This window comes from Macrobrachium nipponense, chromosome 2 (assembly GCF_015104395.2).
Source record: "Macrobrachium nipponense isolate FS-2020 chromosome 2, ASM1510439v2, whole genome shotgun sequence".
NCBI classification, from domain to species: domain Eukaryota; kingdom Metazoa; phylum Arthropoda; class Malacostraca; order Decapoda; family Palaemonidae; genus Macrobrachium; species Macrobrachium nipponense.
The window spans coordinates 129,754,419-129,776,517 of NC_087201.1; the positions used below are offsets into that span (position 1 = coordinate 129,754,419).

At 44.4% G+C, this 22,099-nt stretch overlaps 2 protein-coding genes across 2 annotated transcripts in view; one reads left to right on the forward strand and one right to left on the reverse strand.

Annotated features, from left to right (window-relative positions):
* Window positions 1-22,099, reverse strand: part of LOC135221310 (5-oxoprolinase-like) — a 709,982-nt gene that overhangs the window by 627,743 nt on the left and 60,140 nt on the right. The gene's annotated exons all lie outside the window — the stretch shown is intronic.
* The window catches only part of LOC135221586 (5-oxoprolinase-like), a 38,904-nt gene that overhangs the window by 1,258 nt on the left and 15,547 nt on the right, over window positions 1-22,099 (forward strand). The window contains exon 2 of the mRNA XM_064259275.1: window positions 19,371-19,533. Within this exon, the coding sequence (XP_064115345.1) occupies window positions 19,371-19,533 (163 nt within the window). The remainder of the gene's footprint in view (window positions 1-19,370; window positions 19,534-22,099) is intronic.

Consider the following 22,099-nt stretch of genomic DNA (forward strand, 5'->3'; position numbering starts at 1 on the left):
TATAGTACTTTGAATAATTATAGCTGTTGATATCCCAAGTGCTCTTGTAATAATAGCATTTTATACATTCAACTTCCCTGCCAGATATATACTTAGCTATAGACTCCGTCATCTCCGACAGAATTTCAAATTTCGCGGCACACGCTACCGGTAGGTCAGGTGATCTACCGCCCTGCCCTGGGGGGCAGGACTAGGAACCATTCCCGTTTTCTAATCAGAATTCTTCTGTCGCCCAGGCCATCAACATTGTTGTTGGCTCCTCTCGATTGGTTTTTCTTTTTTCACGGCAATTGATCTTCTTGGACCGACTTTTGGTGACGTATCTGGATTGTTGGATTGGCATACGCTTTTTGTGGACTGTTTTGTGACTTGATTTTGGAATTTTCTTTAATAATGTCTGACTCTGGAATGGTTGTGAGACGTTGTGTGAATGTAGGCTGTAAGGTGAGGTTGCCGAAAGCTTCGGTAGACCCTCACACAGTATGCAAGGGTTGCAGGGAGTATGAATGTTCTTTTACTAATTACTTGTAAGAATGTGAGAACTTGAGTGAGAACGAATGGAAGAATCTAACTAATTATTAAAAAAAGTTAGAGAGAGAAAGAGTGAGGAAGGCTTCTTATAGAAGTTTAAGTAGTTCTAGATCTGAACTAATTCCTAGCTTGGGATCTTCCCCAAGGGTAAGTATTGCTACTCTCCTTCCATTGCAGCCCCTTCTCCTATTGCAGAACCTGTAGATCCAGCAAAAGAACTTGCGGATCTAAAAGCAGCCTTCAAGTTGATGGAAAACAAAATGGCTGCCACACAAGGTAAGGCTAGTGATTATTCAGTGGACAGTGATATGAGTGTCCCCAGTGTAGTGGAGGGGGCATCCGGTCGGCTCAGCAACGCTCCTAGGTCTAGACCTCTTCCAAGCTCACATGCCCGAGAGGAGAAGGAATGTCGAAAACCGAAAGGTAGGTTGTGGAGAATCCCCACCGATCAGGTGTCCCTTCGGCGGTTTCTGTGACACCCAGACTGCCAAGGATCGCTATTGTAAAAGCGTCCTGCGTGAGTGTTTTTCGTCGTCGGGATCTTCATCTCCGAGACGTGATTGAGATTCCGATCGATCTCGGCCACTCAAGAGGAGTTGGAAGGCTCCGACTATTGATTCGAGCCCAGAAAACTTCCCTGAGGTGTCCCTCCCTCGGGAGTGAAGAAGGCAAGAAGAGCCATTCTTTCAACCAGAGTGAGAAGGAGGCAGGAGGTGGAGGCTATGGACTCCTCCCCTCCTCCTTCCCCTCCTCCCGAAGAGGATAAAGAGGAGGCTACGAAGAGATTCATGATGGCGATGCAAGAGCAGATTTCGTCTTTTGTAGGAGTTCTGTCAAAGGAGCCTCCTAGAAGGAAAGACTCTTCCCTTCCGATCAAAAGATCCTCCAGACGTATGGAGGTATCTGCCGCCAGGATCGATACTCCTACTCGAGCTGAGGTTTCCTGTACGAACCTGGATGAACCGATCAGACGTCTGGCACGGCCAGGAGTGAGGAGTCACCCAGGGAGGCAGGAGCCAAGAGCCAGGAGTGAGGAGTCAACCAGAGGCAGGAGCCCAGAGCCAGGACGGTGGAGGCATCCAGGGCAGGAGGCAAGAGCCAGGAGCAAGAGCCAGGAGGCAAGAGCCAGGAGGCAAGAGGCAGGAGTCAGGAGTCAAGAGGCAGGAGGCAGGAGGCAGGAGCCAGGAGTCCGGAGTCAGGAGGCAGGAGTCCGGAGTCAGGAGGCAGGAGTCAGGAGTCAGGAGCCAGGAGGCAGGAGTCAGGAGGCCAGAGTCAAGAGCCAGAGGCAGGAGTCGGAGGACTCGTTCCTGGAGTTTATGACTCTTCTCCAAATAGGAGCTCCTCTCCTTCAGAGCATAGGAGGTCTTGGAAGGACTCTCCCTCCAAACGTGAACTTTCTCCTTTTCGTGATCGAGGGTTAGACGAGTTGTCTGATGGACGAACCTCCTGCTAATGAGGGACTATCGAGTTATAAAGTCTTAGCCTCATTATTGCTTCAGGAATTTGGAGATTCTCTTAGTCCGGCGGCTCCTCCTTCTCCTCGTTCTCTCTTTTCGAGCTCGGCTACGGCAAAATCTTCGGCCTTTTTGAAAATGAAGCCTGCTATATCGATGAAGAAGGCACTCCATTCTTTAGATTCTTGGATGGACAAGAAGAAGGAGTTAGGAAAGACGGTATTCTGCATGCCTCCTTCCAAACTACATGGAAAGAGAGGTATTTGGTATGGGACAGGAGAGACTATGGGTCTTTCTCTACCTGCCTCTGCAGATGCGGACTTTTCCTATTTAGTGGAGGCCTCTAGACGTCACTCCTTAGGATTGGTCACAGCGACGTGGAGCACTTCAGAGTTGAACCACTTTCTAAAGGGACTTTTTGTCACTTTAGAGGTGTTCACTTTTCGGGATGGTCACTCAGAGTTCTGGCCTACAATCTAAAGATCCGGAGTTTCTTAAAAAACACAGAGATTCTCCATAGCGTCCTGTCTTGCATGGACAAGGCAGTACAAGACGGTTCGGGTGAAGTGGCTTCCCTTTTTGGTGCTGGTCTCCTGAAAAAGAGATCAGTATATGGATCCCTATTATCAAAAGGGGTTTTCTCCGAGCCAGAGGACTGCTTTATTGTTCGCCCCTCTATCGGATCATCTGTTTCCTTCTCAGTTAGTGAAGGATATATCTCGCTCGCTAACTGAGAAGGCGACAAAAATAACCTACTAACACAAACGTCCAAGAAAGGACGCCCTGTGTTGTCGGCGATTAAGAAGGACTCTCGTCCTCCTCAGCAGCCCTTTCGTGGAGGTACAGCGGCTCGTCCCCCTGCCAGAAGAAGAGCTCTGATAAGAGAGGAGGTCTTCCTTTAGGCCCTTCAAGAGATCCAAATGACTTGTTGCTCCTTCAAGCACCAGTGGGCGCCAGACTCCTGAACTTTGCAGGAGTATGGGCAAAAAGGGGAGCCGACCCTTGGTCAGTGTCGGTCCTAAAGAAGGGATATGTAATCCCCTTCGAGAACAGCCCTCCCCTAACATCTACGCCTCGGGAACTGTCAGCGAGGTACAGAGACCCGGAAATGAGAAAGACTCTCCTTCAAATGGTGGAACAAATGTGGGAAAAAGAGGCCATCGAACTTGTGCAGGATCCACACTCCCCGGGATTTTACAATCGCCTTTTTCTAGTACCAAAGGCATCGGGGGGGTGGAGACCAGTTCTGGACGTAAGCGCTCTGAATCGCTTTGTTCAGAAAAAGAAGTTTCGCCATGGAAACGTCCGCCTTCAGTATGTCGGCTCTTCGTCCAGGAGATTGGATGGTCTCTCTGACTTGCAAGACGCATATTTCCACGTTCCCATTCACCATTTGTCAAAGAAATATCTTCGTTTTGTAATAGGAGACAAGATCTTTCAATTCAGGGCTCTGTGCTTCGGTCTGTCTACAGCTCCGCAAGTATTCACCAACCTGATGGCGAATGTGGCAAGATGGCTTCACCTAGAGGGAATAAACATCTCCCTCTACTTAGACGACTGGCTGATCAGGGCCAAGTCGGAGATTCAGTGCTTGGAGGACTTATCAGTAACAAGGAACATGATAGAATCGCTGGGATTACTCGTGAACCTCGAGAAGTCGCAGCTGATCCCCAGCCAGAGCTTGGTCTATCTGGGGATTCAGATGGATTCTGGGGCGGGTTTTCGAGTATTTCCTTCGCGAGAAAGAATCACTCGAGGTTTGTCGAAAATCTCGAGCTTCTTAGAGAAAAAGAACAGTTCAGCGAGGGATTATCTGAGCCTCTTAGGGACTCTGTCCTCACTAGAAAAGTTCTTCTCTCTGGGGAGGCTTCAACCTTCGCCCTCTTCAGTTTTTCCTGAAAGGGGTGTGGGAGTTGGAAGACGGGACAACTCTCGGACATCTTCCCGCTTCCACAAGAGGTAAAGGATCATTTGAAGTGGTGGATCCTTCCTCTTCAAAAGAACGAAGGCGTATCGCTTGCCCTGCAGAACCCAGACCAAGTGTTATATGCCGACGCTTCGGAGTCGGGATGGGGAGCGACGTTAGGAGCAAGGGAGGTGTCAGGCACCTGGACAAAGGAACAGGTGTCCTGGCACATCAATTGCAAGGAACTAGTGGCCATACACCTAGCCTTAAAGTTCTTCGAAGAGATAGTCAGAGGCGAGGTGATACAGATAAACTCGGACAACACCACGGCTCTGGCTTACATACGCAAGCAAGGAGGCACGCACTCTTTCTCCCTCTTTCAGTTAACAAGACACCTGTTAACCTGGACAGAAGAAAGAGGCATAACTCTCCTCACAAGATTTGTCAGCATCAAGAATGTGAGCGGACAGACTGAGCAGGAGGAATCAGGTCCTTCCCACAGAATGGACTCTACACGAAGAAGTGTGTCGAAGTCTTTGGTCCCTGTGGGGGAGACCTCACATAGACCTGTTTGCGACGTTCCTCTCCAAAAGAATAGAGATCTTTTGCTCTCTAGTGGAAGATCCGAGAGCCTTCGCAATAGACGCGTTTCTCCTGGATTGGTCGGGTGTGGACGCATACGCCTTTCCCCCGTTCAAGATCCTGGGGGAAGTGCTCAGGAAGTTCGTAGCTTCGAAGAACACGAAGTTGACGCTAATAGCCCCATTTTGGCCAGCACAGGAATGGTTCACAGAGGTACTGGAGTGGATAGTGGACTTCCCCAGATCTCTTCCAAACAGACCAGATCTACTCAGACAACCCACTTCGAGAGGTTTCATCACAACCTCCCAGGTCTCGCTCTGACTGCCTTTCGACTATCGAAAGACTTGTCAGAGCGAGGGGCTTTTTCTCGCAAGGCTGCGGGCTCTATCGCTAGAGCCCGCAGAGCTTCGACGAGAAGAGTATACCAATCAAAGTGGGAAGTCTTTAGGAGGTGGTGTAAGAGTCAGAAGCTGTCCTCCTCCAGTACCTCTATAGTGAATATTGCCGATTTCCTCCTCTTTCTGAGAGAGGAATCACACCTTTCTGTCTCAACAATAAAAGGATACAGAAGCATGCTGTCTTTCAGTATTTAGGATCGAGGGTTAGATATTGCAGCAACAAAGATCTACACGATCTAATTAGATCCTTTGAAACTTCAAAGGCAGCTACTCCTAGAACACCTAGTTGGAATCTAGACGTGGTACTGAAATTCCTTTCATCGGATAAATTCGAGCCTTTACATCTGGCTTCCTTCCGCGACGTCACTAGGAAATGCTTATTCCTGGTGTCTCTCGCTACAGCCAAGAGGACGAGCGAATTGCACGCTCTAGATTCCACAGTGGGGTTCAAAGGAGATGCTGCCATCTGTTCTTTCCAGACAATGTTTCTGGCAAAGAACGAAAACCCGTCAAAACCGTGGCCCAGAAGTTTTGAGGTAAAAGGCCTATCTAACCTCGTAGGCAGAGAGATAGAGAGGTCTCTCTGTCCAGTGAGAGCTCTTAAATATTATTTAGAGAGGAAGAGACAGATGGGAGCTTGTCAACAAGATCTTTGGTGTGCGGTGAAGAACCCCAAAAGACTCATGTCCAAGAACGCCTTGGCTTTCTTTGTGAGGAGCGTAATTACGGACGCTCACAAGAACTGCTCAGAGGAATCCTTCGGTCTTCTAAAGGTCAAGACCCACCTGAGGTGAGAGCAGTAGCAACGTCCTTGGCGTTCCAAAAGAATATGTCTCTAAAAAATATCATTGAGACTACATATTGGAGGTGCAATTCAGTGTTTGCATCTCATTATCTGAAGGATGTGAAAGTGACCTATGAGAAGTGCTTCTCGCTAGGTCCATTTGTATCAGCAGATACAGTGCTGGGTCTTGGAGCAAAGACTGATCCTTAAATATTGTGTTTTATCGTACATAAACCCTCTTGTCAGATATGTGCTTGGTTTTTCTATTAGCAAGCTCACTGATGTCGCACGGGAGCATAGTGTCATTGCTGGTAGGGGATCAAGGGTATGTATGGCTAGTAGGGGAGTACAAAATTTTTTTTTGTATATTTTGTAATGAAAGTGTAATTATGTTTCGAGTTTTTGGTTGTTTGTAAGGAGTTCGGGGATAACTCCTTGCAATCTTAGAACTAACATGGATGTTAGGATCAGGTGATCGGGATCGGTGTTGTGCTCCTTGAACAAGGTGTATTGTCATGTTAGTGGAATAGCACCCAATGACAAAGGCCTTTAGGCTCTGCCGAGTAAGTGGATAAGACCCCATTGGCAGACCCACAAGAACTCTTAGCCATAGATCAATATCTCGCTGAGGCTCTTGAGGCTAAGCAGACTCCAAGGCAGTAGCCGCGAAGTCTTCAGCCTAATAAGGTAGGAACCAAGGTTTATTAATACCTACAACATATGTTGTTTACCTGTCTATTTCAGTAGTTAGCTGTCTCTTACCCACCACCAATGGGTGCTAATCAGCTAAGTATATATCTGGCAGGGAAGTTGAATGTATAAAAATGATATTGTCATGTTACAATAAAGTTTTATACATACTTACCTGACAGATATATACGATTAATGGCCCACCCAGCCTCCCCGCAGGAGACAGGTGGAAGAGAAGAATTCTGATTAGAAAACGGGAATGGTTCCTAGTCCTGCCACCCAGGGCAGGGCGGTAGATCACCTGACCTACCGGTAGCGTGTGCCGCGAAATTTGAAATTCTGTCGGAGACGACGGAGTCTATAGCTAAGTATATATCTGTCAGGTAAGTATGTATAAAACTTTATTGTAACATGACAATATCATTTTTCCATATCTCAGTCAGTTTTTTGTCACCAATTTGTTTATACTGCCATCAAGACACCATAAAAAAGATTTTGACTGTATTTCTTTGAATTTGGTATACTACTGTAGTTCTGTCTTAGTTTTGTCTAGAGTCTTCATCATATGGTAAGACAATATCTGAAGCTAGATTATTTTTTCATAAAATGATCACTCAGGGAACTATTTTTCTTTGACCAACCAAGTGTGATGTAACAAGAAATGCTTGACATCTTATGATAAAGTGTTGTGATTCTGATAATTTCCTATTAATGTTTTGAAAGCATATATTAAGCACTGAAATAAGAGAGGAGTAGATAGGAACAAGGAATATTGTTGATGGAACTCTGGAACAGCCCATACATACTTGTATCTATTCACAATCCACCTGCCCCTCTTCCTATATCCCCTGATCTTTGTCTCTAGGCTCAACTTTCTTCTCTATGGTTCTAGCTAAAATGTAGCAAAACATTCAGTTCCATAGAATAATTAATAAAATTTCAAATTGAGGATAAAGCAACTAGGCCAGGAAGGCAGCTGTTTTGTGGTTGTTTCCTACATGATATACAAACCATTGGTCCTTTACATAAGGAATTACTTTCAGCGCAGCTGGAAACGGCCGTAAAACTTACAAACAAGGTGGTTAGGCAGTTAACTACTGCCCCAGTAGGTAGGGGTCCCACCTGCCCGGGTGGAAACATTCCATACACTTTTGGCTGTTGTGCTATGGAGATGTGTGTACAGGCAGACCCTGGTTTACAACGGGATCCCGTTCTTGGGAAGCGTCGTAAGCCGGAAAATTGTCAAAAATCCTAAAAAAACCTTACTTTTCTTTTAATGCTTTGAGTGGATAATGAAAACTATGTAAACAGCATTTTTATTGTATTTTTCATAAAAAAAGAAAAACTACTATTGATTACCATATATACTCTAGTAAGTTTTGATATTTAAAGACTAATTTTATGGCATAAAATTTTGAGTTTGAACATTACATGTGGTATAGTTGTGGAAAAGTGCAAGAGTTTGGCACTAGGCTCAGCTTAGGTTTTGGTTTTCCTGTCAACAGACAATAAATACAAATGTTGTTTAACTTATCTGAGAATCTTTTATTATTATATTGTTTCATATTGGAAAAAGTAATCTTTAGGGACTTGGCTAAGCCTACCAAATTCTTTGGATTTTCTGACAACAAAAGGCAACAAAATAGCATTTCTTTCCACAGACATCAACAAACTTTTATTTTTGCATAATAAAGACCATAAATATAAGCGTTGTTTTATTTATCTGACAATCTTATTATTGTTATGTTGTTTCTACATTTATGGCTGTTCTAGGATATAATAAATGCAACCTACATTTGCCGAATGTAAACAAAGTACGTATTAGCGGCCATTTGTATTTCATCAGCTGATTTTTCTTCGTTTACGGTTTACAAAGAATCGTGTAGTTTTTTTATTCTCTGGTAAAATGAGCTGTAAATTGAAAAACTTATTCATGCAATACATTTAATAAAAAAAATATTTTTGAATTAAATATAAAATAGAAAATTACTTTAATTACATTAAAGACTGCTCTCATCAGAGCTAGCAAATATTATTTTCTACAATTTGTCGTCTGTTATAGTGTCATCATGTTTCATTATAGCTGTTGGTATCTCCATGGGGTAAAGATAATTTAAAGAATAGAAATGAATGGTTATTATACTAGTTTCAGTTGTTGATTAGAAAGAATAGAAATGTATGATTACTATATCATTATGTGCTAGTTAAAAGTGGTAGTGTTGATAAAATGATTGTAAACAAAGGAGGTTGGAAGCCTTTTTTTTTCTTTTGTTTATTATATTATAATGATAATTATAGTTTCTTATAGTTATAAAAACTATAGTGATATAGTTATAATTACATAATAATATTTAATAATTATTTGAAATGAGTATAGCATACTGATTTTTTATACATTGTATAGGCATATTCTGAGCTTTTAGCTTCTTAGTTTTAGATTTTAGAATCTTAAACTAGGCTACAGTAGTGACATACCATAGCCTAGGCTTATTACCAGAATCAAAGCTCAACATTATAGGGATATATGCTAAAATGCTAATATCATCAAAAAAATGGGGTTGAGCATTACAAGCAGTCGAATATTACTCAAATATATACAGTATTTTGTCTTTCTGGAGTCGTATTCTTTCCAGTCGGATTGGCGTCGTAACCCTGGAACATACATCACAAACCTAGAATTAATTTCTGATAAATATAATTGAAAAGTGTCGTAACCTCGGAACATTGTAAGCTGAATCCTCGTAAACCGGGGACTGCCAGTACTAGTTCTCTGCCATGATTGGTTTTCTTTGCTTTTTGTATCTGCTTGTGTCTTTGATATTTCTTTTGTAATATGCAAACCCACAAATTGTCTAACCTGCACGGAAGACCCTCACCCAGTATGTTCCCCTGATGTTGACAGCAGAGGTTGCACACAGTTCCGATCATTTATTGTTGTTGACCCTCTTGTCCTCTGCACAGTTGGATGGGGGCATGTTGACGTGACCCCTGAATACCACTTGAGCTCAGTGTCATTCTTGGTCACCTATGCAGTGGTTCGAAATTTACAGGAAAGAAGCGGTACTTGAGAAAACGCTGCTAAGGGGTCATCGCAAGGTTAAATACTCCAACTACACCCTTATTTGCTAACCCTTCTTCCTTGTTTCTCCCTCCTGTAGTACGTCCCCTCTCGGCTTTCTCTCCTTCAGGAGGGATCGCTCCCTCTTCATCTTCACTTGCTTTGTTGGGTGAAGAAGGTCATGTGGCAGTGGGCAATCGAGACGATTTCTTCTCAATGGGCTTGGGGCTTCAATCTCTCTGAGGGGGACATTTTCCCCTCAGAGTGAGAGGAGTCTCCCTCCACTCAACCAACTAGTACTTTCTTTTTCAGGTTTGGCGGCTGAGCACTGTGAGGTGGCCAAGCTCCTGGAAGCATGGATCTCCTTGGGACTCTCAGGGGCAGGGTATCGTGCCTCACCTGAGGGCATTGCAGTTTCCAGTAGTCACTTTTGCTGTTGCTACTGCCGCCACAACTATGGTAACCTTGATGGCATTTGCTAAGGACCCCACATCAGTGTCGATTCATTTCCCAACCTTAATGACCCAAGCTGTGGTGGACCAGACTGCCATTCATGCTCCTGCTTCCCAGTATGCAGTGACCCTGCTATTCGTTGTCACGATTCCTGTTGTGTCTGGTGTTCCTGCTGCTCCTGTTGCCCCAGCTGCACTGGCTGCTCCTGTGGTTCCTGCTGCTCCCTTCTAGATGGGAGACCTGACTGCCTTCCTGAAGATGTTGAAAATGAAATCAGAGAAGAGTTGTAAGGTGTCGTCATTGTCGTTGTCTTCATCTTCATTTTCAACTTTGTTGTGTGCTGCCTCCTCTCCTTCTCAGGCTTGCCAGCCAAAGAAGAAGAAGGCTGCCTCCCCCACTCCCTCAGATGACCTCCCACAGGTCTTCTAAGGGGCTGCCTCCCTCCACAGGGGAAGCAGTGGGATCTTTCATTGGCTCTCCCTGGCCCTCGGGCTCAGGAACCATTTCGGTCACCCCACTGGGGTCCTGTCTTGGAAGCCTTGAGTGCATGAGCCCCCAAGGCCTGCATACTCGAAACCAGTTTGAAGAAGTCTGCTTCTAAGACTAGTACACTGCCTATCTCTTCCGGAGTTTCTTCAGACACTCAAGAAGAGACCACTCCCGTTGATCGTTCTGTATGAGATAAGTGAGTGTCAGATGCCTGATAGAGTTGGGTCACTCTTAGCGCTCGAGACTCCACACACAAATACCCCAAACCAGTACTGGTGAGTCCACTCCCCGATCTGGTTAGGAACAGAGAGAGAGAAAGTGATAAAACATGCAGGTGTATTGACACTTCCTGCTAGTTGTGCTTCGAGTGCTCGGACAGGTTCCCAACCCAGTGCTTTGGACTCGAGGGTCTGAGCACTTGGAGTCACAGTCCCTTGTTCAGTTTTCTTCTCTTCACAAATTTTCAGCCTTGAAGAAGACCACAGCACATCGGGAGAACTGTGCAAGTTTACATCGGATGATACTTGAGCACTCAACTCTGGCCAGCCCTGGCTCACATTCGCGTAACCAGCCCTGCTCGCTGGAGGAGAGTGCACAGGTACACTCGTATGAGCCTCTCTGCTCTCCTAGGGACAGTGCCTCGACAAGGTGTAGGTGCTCTCCTAGATCCATGCCGCCATCACCTCCGTGGTTTGGTGACCACCTTTGGCCTGCCTCTCTTACTGGCTCTTCCCCTCACCTGCCCTTTCAACCTCATGGGTCTTCCCACTGGGAGGGTGTGAGTCCAAACAGGAGGGGCTCTGATGAGATTGCTTTTTCTTATTGGAGTTCTGCTACAAAGGCCTTCGCCCCAGGTTCGGTACTTGGATCAATCTGTCATACGCCCAAGTAGCCTAGGAGGGATCCCAGGGGTCTGGCGAGGTTCTTTCTACTTGTCGGGAGAGAGTAGATCAGGAGGCCTGCATCCTGGAAGGATCCAAGGGTCCTCCTCTCCTGGATGGGGACACCCCCAATATACTGACGGCCTTTGCAGAAGTCATTGCACTGATTCATCAGTACAATCATGACTGGGAAGGGACCATGGCCTCTTCTGTGGGTCGACCTTCGTGCCTTGAATCTTTCTGGGGACTGAAAAAGGAACCAAAAGTTTCGGCTGGGCTCTATTTGTCCACACTTTTTGAAGGGTACTCAATCAAGTGAATAACCTGGTCTCTGGCAGGAGAAATCCCCTAGATTGAACCTCTTGGAGAAGCTTTTTTCCCTCCCTTCCTCAACAGAAACAGAGGCAGCGAACCTGGAGGCACTTCTGTTGCAGCTTTCCAGGTAGTCTCCTGGCTGGATCTGTGGTCGTTCACAGTATCCAAGGTTTGCCACCTCCTCAGGTTCGATAATCTTTGAAGAAGACTCCTTCTTAGGGTGACTGTCAGTCTGGAGATAGGGTTATGTCATATCTGGCCCACAAGATGGCAAATGTGTGAGTAACCTGCTGCTGAAGAGGAGAGATGCCGTTCTGAATCAGATCTCCAGGTGTGTAGGTCTTGAGTCGAAGACCCTCAGGAACAGACCTTTGCTGGTTCTGCCTCTCTCTTCCCCAGAGAGTTGGTAGATGCTGTAGTAGGCAAGACATGCCAAAGACGACGACTGCCTTGTCCACCAGGCAGTGGCCAAGACCTCCAGGTCTTCTCATGCTGCTGCTGCCTGATACTTGGGTCAGGCTAGCACTTCCTCGCCCCTTCAGAAAACCCAGGCTTAGAAAGATGCTAGCGGAAACACGCAGCCTTCTTCCACCTCTGCCAAGAAGGGTGCACAACTGCTCTTCTTTCAACCCTCTTTCCAGTCAGGAAAAGGGGGCAAAGGTAAGAAGAAGAAGGGAGGATGCTGGGGGTGGCATTCCCCTCCAGCTACTGCCATTGGTGGGGGTTGCCTGTTAGCCATTGAGTAACATGACACCGACATGGAGCCAAGTCCTGGGTTGATAGGTGTCCTTTGGGACAAGAGCCAAGTCCTGGTGGAAGTTGTCCTTAGGGACAGCTATCTACTTCTTAAGTCTTGGCCACCCCACACCAACAACCTGGTCCATCCCCAAACCTATGTTCCTGGCTCACCAAAGGATCTCACACTCCATGAGGAAGTGTAAGTGATGCTGAAGAAAGGTGCTATGGAAGCCTTGTCAGATCAATCCCCAGGCTTTTACAGCTGCATCTTTCTCATAGGGAAAGCTTCTGGAGGTTGGAGACTGATCATAGACCTCTCTCCCTTGAACTGATTTGTTTGCCAGACTTGGTTCATGATGAAAACAGCATGCTCGGTGCTCTCACTATTATGCAGAACAACTTCCTGCTTACAGTGGACTTGAAGGATGTGTATTTTCAAATACCCATCCATCCACCCTCCGCAAGTATCTTCGCTTTATCCTCGGGGAAGCAGTACTCCAGTTCAGGGTACTTACCTACTTTGGGCTCTTGACTGCTCTCCAGGTGTTCATTTGAGTGGTCAACCTTTAGTCAGCTTGGGCCCATTTGCATGGATACGTCTTTTGAGGTATCTCAATGTTAGGTTCATTGTGGTGAGCTCCCACTCATAGTTGCTCCAGGACAGAGATTGACTAATCGAGTTTCGCTACAGCCTAGGGGTCATAATAGATCTCGATAAGTCCGATCTCATCCCCAGGTAGAAGATAAAGTTCCTAGCTGGGCATGCTAATAGACACCTTAGCAGCAAGAGTCTTTCCCTCAAACTCTCATATCAGCAAGTTCAGGATGGCAGTGCAGCTGTTCTTGTCATGACAAGAGCAGCCAGCTCGGCAGTGGCAAGTCATCCTTGGTCACCTGTTGTCCTTGGAGAGGCTGGTGTCTTAGACTGGTGGATGGACTACAGGAACCTCGTAATAGGAGTACATATCCCTATATACTCCCCCTCCCGACATGCTTCTGTTTTCGATGCATCGACAGAGGGATGGAGCACACACCTGGAGGAGTTGCTGGTTTCAGGGGTGTGGAACCGAGATGACAAGCACCTTTGCATCCATATCCTGGAACTCGAGGTGGCCTTCTTGGCCCTCAAAGAGTTTCAGGATCGAGTGATGGGACACTCAGTGATGAGCGACAAGACTACAGTAGTGGCATATGTCAAGAAGCAGGCAATCTTGTATTCCTCCTGCTGCATCAGTTGACAATACAGGTGCACAAGGGGGTGGCACTAGCTCACTTAATAGCGCTGTTGGCCAGATACATTCCAGGCAAGAGGAATGTAGTGGCAGACAAGCTCAGCTGCCAGTGTTCAAGTGATAGGGACAGAATGGCCTCTTCACTCAGACATTACGGAGAGGTTGTTTGAGCTGTGGGGTTTCCAGCCATCAATCTGTTCGCCATCATGTACAAAGAAAACTGTAAGTCTTCTGCCCATCGTGCCAGACCCATGGGCTGTTCCCTCCATTTTGTCTGATTCCCATGATGATCAACAGGGTGTTGTTGATCACCCCAGATCTCAGGATGATTGTGGTGGCCCCCAAATGATCACATGCCGTTTGGTATCCCAACATGCTAGCTCTGCTGTCCAAGGCGCTGAGAGAGATTCCTCCCTGACGCAACCTTCTGTGTCAACCACACATAGAGCTGTACCATCAGGCAGTGGAGTCCCTGTGTCTTCATAGCTGGAGACTATCCAGCTCTCCAGCATCTCATGCAAGTGAGAGGCTTTTCTCACCACGCAGTAACAGAGATGTGTGGATATCTCAGACAGTCCTCTGCAGCGATATATGTACCATGGAAAATGGACCATCTTCTGTGGTTGGTGTCATAGATGGTTCTCTCTTTGATTGGAGGTACTGTTCAGCAGGTCGCGGACTTCCTCATTATCCTTCGTCGAGAGAAGCTTCTCTCTGTTTCAGCTGTATAAGGCTATAGGGCTGCCCTCGGCCTAGTCTTGTGACATCTGAAAGGAGTAGACATATCCTCCTCACTAGAGATTTTGCTAGTGATAAGAGCTTTACTGGGAGATTTCATTGCTGATGAGAAGCTTCGAACAGTCTTGCCCTTCCAGGGACCTCTGGCCCCTTGAGTGGGACATGACTAGTTTTGAGGAGCCTGACTCATGCATCGTATGAGCCTTCACGAGTCGTCAGTCAGGAATCTGACCCTCAAGACCATCTTTCTGCTTGTTCTGGCACAGGCGAAGAGAGGAGGCAAACTTCATGGACTTTCCCTCAATGTCAAACACTCGAGGGGATGGGGATCTGTTGTGTTCAACTTCGTCCCGAATTTCGTAGCAAAAACTCAGACCCTGTCAGTCCCTGACACCAGGTTAGAGCCCCTCATGAACCCCTCCCCAGAGGACTATGTTGATAATGATCCAGACAAAATGCTACTGTGCCCTGTTAGAGTGCTACGGTAATATCTTGAGAGGACGGGGCATCTCCAGTGTTGACGACTCTTCGTTACTACCTGGCTCGTCGAAGAACACGATCTCTTTTTTGGCTTTGTGAGAGGATCAGGAGAGTGTACTCTGCAGTTCCTCAGGTACTGAAGGTGGGGGTGTGGTCACAGCAGACCACGTTTACGTACATCCTGCCTTCGGGACATTGTCCACAAGACCTTGGACACTTTTACCTTAGGACCTGTGGTGGCTGCTCAGTGTAGCTTACCCAGCTCCTCAAATGGACAGGTAGCATCTCACCTAAGCTGTTCAGTTATGGAAGTGGGAGATTGTGTGAGTGACTGGCCTCTCTGCTTCTTCCTCCCTCGCTATCCCTCTTTCTTTCTTTGGGCAGAGAGTGGGATTTGAACTGACACATGCTGGAATTGTTGACCGATGCAAGCAAGTTTTCACATAAAGCACCCATTCTATTTTTCTATTATTAGATTTATAGAAGCAAGCCTACTCCTTCCTCTAGCTAAGGGAGGAAGGAGACCGTGACAGTAAGACTAACCCTATACTACTTGTAATTGTCTTATTGTCACTTGACTTTTAGATTCATCCTAGCCTATTTTGTTATGAGATTACATTCCTTTACTTATTTGAAATGGTCCAGAAGTCTGACATTTGGTCAGTATGTCAGGGGCATGGTACTCTTCTTCGCTCTATCGACCAGGAAGAGAAACCCAGGTGTGGCAAACTCCAGTCAGTTCAGAGACTAACTCAGATTACTCCTTCCAATGAGTCTTCCTTATGTAAAGGACCAATGGTTTGTGTAATGTGTAGGATCAAATGACAAGTTGTAAAGTCATTTGTATTTTTCCTAACTATACAAACCTGAGTTCCTCATGCCACCCCTCAATCTGATACCCGGGCCAGAAGGCAAATTGGAATGTTTATACCCGGGTAGATAGGACTCCTGCCTACCGGACAGTAGTTAACTGCCTAACCACCTTATTTGAAAGTTTAATGGCCGTTTTCAGCTTCCCTGAAAGTAATTCCTTATCTAAAGGACCTCAGGTTTCTATACGTAGGAAAAGTACAAATTACTTTAAGATTTGTAATTTTTTTACCATGAGGTGTAACTATGTCCTGGTCTATAAAGGAGTCAACCTCTGGACTATCCTATGGTTAGTTATACGTATATAGTATTGGGGTATGGAGTAATCACTTTGATAGAATCAGAGATGTGATGAGAGGGTTCAAGATGCTCGGTTTGGGTTGAGCACTCTTCAGGGCAAATCTAAAGAAATGCTTGAGAATTTAATGTAAAATCAATTTGTCCATAGGTTGGATTTTCAATGGGTCCATTCTTGGTTTATTAATTTTCCCAGTTTGATTGGTAATAGCAGATGCCAGCGTCTTCTTTTGTATAGACTTCTGGTCTTGGAAGACAGCTCGATAATGTTCAAACTTATTTTATGACCATTTTTCCATATAGGTCACAGATTTCAATTACTATATTTTTCCTACAGAATGAGTATGCTTGTTATAATCAAATTCCAGTGATAACAAATACCATTTTCTTGACATTTCCAGAACATACAAAAGACACTTTTACTATATGTAAGAATAAAACTAATTTTTTCTATTACACTATTTATAGGACAGTGGAGCCTCAGTCTTTGTACACCCTGATTTGTATATGATTCAGTTTTTGTAGACTTTTCCGATGAAGTTTTGTCTCGGGTTTCATACATATTCTTGGATTTCATACACTTGGAAACACTCCTTCCAGGGCCCATCATGTGACTAGACCCCGGACCGAGTGCCCAAACAAAGCATCCCATGTTCTCTTGTGACCTATTCTGCTTTTGTGTTTGTTGGTTTTGTGCTTTTTGTGCTGTTTTATTCGAGTGCAACTGCTAAATAAGCCATCATGGTGCCGAAGAAAGTTCCAAGTGTTAGCCTTTCAGTACAAAAGGTGAGAAACACTATAGAATAAAGATAGGAAAGTGTTGGAGGGTGTTGCATGCCAATCTTTATTAGAAAATGCCTACATGTGCTGCTGTTAGTGATTTTAAGGCCAGTGGAGGCTGGTTTAAAAAATTCAGAAAGCCAACGAGCATACATAATGTGCCTACTTAGTATGTATATAAAAATTTTTGTGGGGAATTATCGTCCCCACAAAGATGTAATCTGAGTCTCCAACATCTTTAATGACAATGCCATGTTTAACTTCAGGTGAATTTTAAAGAAACGCCAGAAACAAATGTCTCTGGACAGGTTTGTTGTGCGACAGGGGTCCAGTGACACTCAAGCTGGTCCTAGTGCCAGTAAAAAACAAAGAGGGGAAGTAACCTAAGATAGTGCCAGTAAAATATGAAGAGAAGTAACCCCAGATAGGTCCTTGATACCTGAAGTCCTTCTAGAGGGAGATTCCCCTTCCAAACAATAACCTCTCCCCCTCCCTCTCTTCTCCTCTCCATCTTCCATATGCTAACAAGTGTCTTCCAATAAGGTAAGAGTGATTTTAAAATGTTCATTTAATCATTTCATTAGTCATTTACATTTTCATATTTTTCATTGTTTTCTGCATATAAAACTGTTTATTCCCTATAAAATGTAGTGTTCCTCCCATATTTGAAGGGGATTGGTACCAGACTCCCCGCGAATAGTTGAAATCCTCTCTAAAAACATCTAAAACTGTCCATTTTGTTTGTTAAAACTCAAGAAAAACCCACTAAAAATGTTTATACCTGTTTTTTAATAGTTTTATCTCAAAAAGTGCATTTTATGAAATTGATTAAAAAAAAAAGCCAGGGATTTTTGGATGTTTCTCACAGGAGAATACTGCAAGTACATAGGTGAATTTTCCGTGAATAATATGGGTATGTATGTTCCAAAGAGAAATTCGCGAATACATAAGTCCATGAATCTGGAGTCTGCAAATACAGGGGATTCACTGTATTTTTGTTAATATTTTTGGGTGTCTGGAATGCATTAAGTGTATTTACATTATTTAAGGGGATTTTTGTTTCGGATTGCATACGTTTTGGACTTCGTTATTTTTTTTTAGATTAAAAAAAAAAAGGAAAGGAAGGATTCATTATTTTTAATTATTTTACGAAATTTATGTCGTATTACCTCATATCATGTGCGATGATATTATACAGAGTAATATTTTGTAAAGCTCTTCATCATTTAGTGATTGATGAGTCTTACTGATGTAGATCTCTTTATCTAAAAGTACGAGGGTTGTCCATAAAAGAAGGTTCCCAAAGATTTTTCACCATGAAAAACATGATTATTGGCATTGAATAATACATTTTAGGAAAGCTTAGATTTTTTTCTATTTTTCGATATAATCTCCATTGAGATCAATGCATTTTTGCATGCGGTGTACCATCTTCTTTATGCCTGAATTGTAGAACTCTCCCGCTGCTCCGCGAAGGTAGCTGAAGAGCTCTTCTTTCAGCTCCTCTCCGGTTCTGAAATGCGTTATGGACGTCTGTACGTCTGTCTTTGAATTCTCTGCACCATTTGCGCATGTGTTGTACGCTCATACGCTTTTCTCGGTAGATTTCACATAGTTGGAAATGAATGGCCACCAGTGCAGTGTTTTTTGCACACAAAAAACAAATTACAGAGCGTAATTCGCACCTGGCGGGAGAAGCGAGTGGGAGTTCCTTGTCTATCAGCTGCCAAGCCAAGGCTGAGCATTGCAGACAGCTTGCTGGTGGGGGGACTGGAAGAGGGGGAACCAAGCTACACGCCAGTGTTGCCAGATCCCTCGTAACAGCGTTCCTTGCAACTGTAGCTCCTTGGGAATCTTATGATATGGACAACCCAAGTACTATTTTCCTATCTTGATTGGATTTTGCAATGATGACAATAATCCAATGATGTAATGAGGTAGAACCTGGTTATTGGGAGACTCTTAATGGCGATCAGGTTTTATGGCACTTGTCTAGTGCCATAAAATTGGTGATTTATGGCACCATAACGGGCCAAGTCTTGGTTATAATAGAGTTATGGCGCCATAACGTACCTAACACAGGTGCCATTAACTGAAACTTGGTGCCATAAGCACCACAAATTGCAGAGTTTTGGCTAATGGTAATTTCTGCTTTTCATCACCCCACCGAGAAAGGAATCCCCACCTATAACTGGAGACTGCCTGTAGGATGGTTATAACCTTTCTGAGGACTGGATTTTTGTTAATGTTTTGCTCCACAGAGTTTAATAAAACCCTTTAAGGCACATAAACTATTTGCTGAACACAGCAAGTGATGATTGTGTTCAACAAACATTGGCCAAGAACAACCCTTGACATACGATTCCCTCTCTAGAGGCCAGTGAATTGTACCAAGAATTCCCTTTTTTTTTTTGACTCCAGACTTTTTGTAATTGTATATGTATTTTGCTTTTTCAAAACATAATTACAGTATTGACCATTCTAGTAAGAAACTGCTTTTATTTCTATTAATAAATTTTTAGATATGTCTGTTTTACTAAAGCTGTTTTTTCTGAACTCTTCTTTATGAAAACAATTCTAGTTAAATCCAAGCATATTGCTAAGGCTCTTCAAAATAATAAAGGAAATAAAAGAGAACAAGAGGAAAGCCAGGTAGTTGTGGTAAAGTACTGTGATTCATGTTATCTGTTTTAGGTACAAAAATCATGAAGATAGAGTGGGTGAAATTGCTCAAGAACTAGGTTTTAAGCATGTCTCTCTCTCATCATCTGTTATTCCAATGGTTAAAGCTGTTCCTCGAGGTTTTACTGCATGTTCAGATGCCTACCTCACTCCCCACATAAAAAATTATTTGAAGGTAAGGTACAGTTTTTTTGTTTTTTTTTTTTTTTTTTTTGCTGTTTGCAAAGTGGCCATACATTATTGTTCTGTGGACGTAGGCAATATTGCTCTGTGGTTTTTGGAAGAATTTCATTATAGTTGAATATATTGTACGTATTATGTAAATGTTTTTTGATAGATGTTTTTAATTGTTGCATGTATATTAAAATTCAAATTCTACTATGATCACTAAATAACCTTCCAGGGCATTTTTTTTTTTTTTTTTTTTTTTTTTACTATGGTTGCAAAGTGAACATATATTATGGCTCTGTTGGTTGTAGAAAATATTGCTCTGTGGTTGTTGGAAGACCTCCATTATAATTATAGGTATTGCATTATGTATACAAAGTGTAATGTGATAGTGGTTTTTAATTGTTGCTTGTATATTAACCCTCTTATGCCGAAGGGGTATAATAAAAATCGTCTCCCGTATGCCGAGGTAAAATATTTTTTCCGAAGCGGAAAAAATATTTTTTTCAAAAAATCACAGCGCGCTTAGTTTTCAAGATTAAGAGTTCATTTTTTACTCCTTTTTTTGTCATTGCCTGAAGTTTAGTATGCAACCATCAGAAATGAAAAAAATATAATTATCATATATAAATAATGCGATATATGATAGCGCGAAAACAAAATTTCATATATAATTGTATTCAAATCGCTCTGTGAGCAAAACAGTTAAAGCTAACGAGTTAATTTTTTTCGATGTATTGTACACTAAATTGCGATCATTTTGGTATATAACACATTGTAAAACGATCAAAGCAACACAGAGAAAATATCACAAAATGATGCATGAATTCGTAACGCACGGATGTAAAAAAATGTTTTTGTACATGCAACTTCCCAGGCAGATATATACTTAGCTATAGTCTCCGACGTCCCCGACAGAATTTCAAATTTCGCGGCACACACTACAGGTAGGTCAGGTGATCTACCCTCCCGCCGCTGGGTGGCGGGACTAGGAACCATTCCCGTTTTCTAATCAGATTTTCTCTGTCGCCGGTTTCAACAACACCCTTGTTGGTTCCTCCTGATTTTGATTTTCGTTTTTCGCTTGCTGTGGATCTTCTTGGACTGTCTTTTGGTGACATATTGGATCTTTGCTTGGCATAAGCTTTTGTGGATTGTTCTTAGGATTTTGCTTTTTGATTAACTCTAAAATGTCTGACTCTAGTAATGTATATAGAGTGTGTGTGATGAAGGGATGTAAGGTGAGACTACCGAAGGGTTCGGTAGATCCTCACACTGTATGCATGAGGTGTCGGGAGAATGAATGTTCAATTAATAATCCTTGTACGGAATGTAAAGGTTTGAATGAGGAAGGATGGAATTCTCTATCTTCGTATTTGAAGAAGCTAGAGAAGGATAGAGTTAGGAAGGCTTCGTCCAGAAGCGCCAACAGGTCTCTTTCCAACGAGCTAGTTGAGGGTACTTTAGATCATAACCAAAATGTAGTAGTTGCATCCTCTCCTACAGTTTCAGCCCCTTCTCCCTTCATCAAACCTGCGGATTCGTCTTCAGAGATGGCTACCATGAAAGTCGCTCTACGCAGGATGGAGTTGCAATTGCTTGCAATGCAAGGTAAGAGTGCTGTGAATAGTGAGTGCAGTGTTCCCAGTGTAGTGAAGGGGGCGTCTGATCGGCTCCGCAACGCTCCCAGGTCTAGACCTCTTCCAAACTCCCAGGCCCAGTGAAGAAGGAATGTCGAAAACTGTAAGGAGGTTGTGGAGAATCCCCACCGGTCAGGCGTGTCTTCGGCAGGCTCTGTTGTCTCGACCCAGACTGCCATGGATCGCCACAGAAAAGGCATTTGAGGAAGGAAGTGCTTTTCATCTTCCGATTCGGCTTCTCCAAGGCGCGGATGGAGTTCGTCTGAGGAGTCTCGTCCTTTGAAGAGAGCCTGGAAGGCTCCCAGCAGTATTTTAGACTCCAGCCCGGAGCACTTCCCTGAGGAGTCCCCTGTTGACAGGAAGAGAGCCAAGAGAGCCCCAGACAGCCCTGCTTCTCGTACAGCTCATCCTTCTCCTTCGAAGCCTCTCTCGCCTTCTCCGGAAGGAGTTCAGAAGTCCACTAAACGGATCCTTGTTAACCTCCAGGAGCAACTTTCTACGTTGATGGGCGCCCTGGTTAAGGACCCTCCGCAAGAAGGACATCGCGCTCCCGATCAAGAGGTCTAAGCTTCCTCCTCGCAAGAGAAGTGCCTCTCGGGGCAGGAGCCCTTCTCTGAGAAGTTCCAGGCACCTCTCCCCTGTTAGGCGCTCTTCTTCAGTTAGCTGCGCCTCTTCTAGCGAGCAGCCGCCTCGTGTCAGGCGCTCTCCTCCTTGCAGGCACTTTTCGCCTGCCAGGCACTCTTCTCCCAGCAGCCGCCTCTCTCCTGGCAGGCGCTCTACTCCTGGTAGACGCCCCTCTCCTCTCAAGCGCTCTTCGCCTGATAGATGCGCCTCTCCTCGCAGGCGCTCTTCTCCAGCCAGGCGCTCGCCTCGCAGCAGGCGCGAAGCGATTCGCCAGACAGGCGCTCTACTCCTGACAGATGCGCCTCTCCT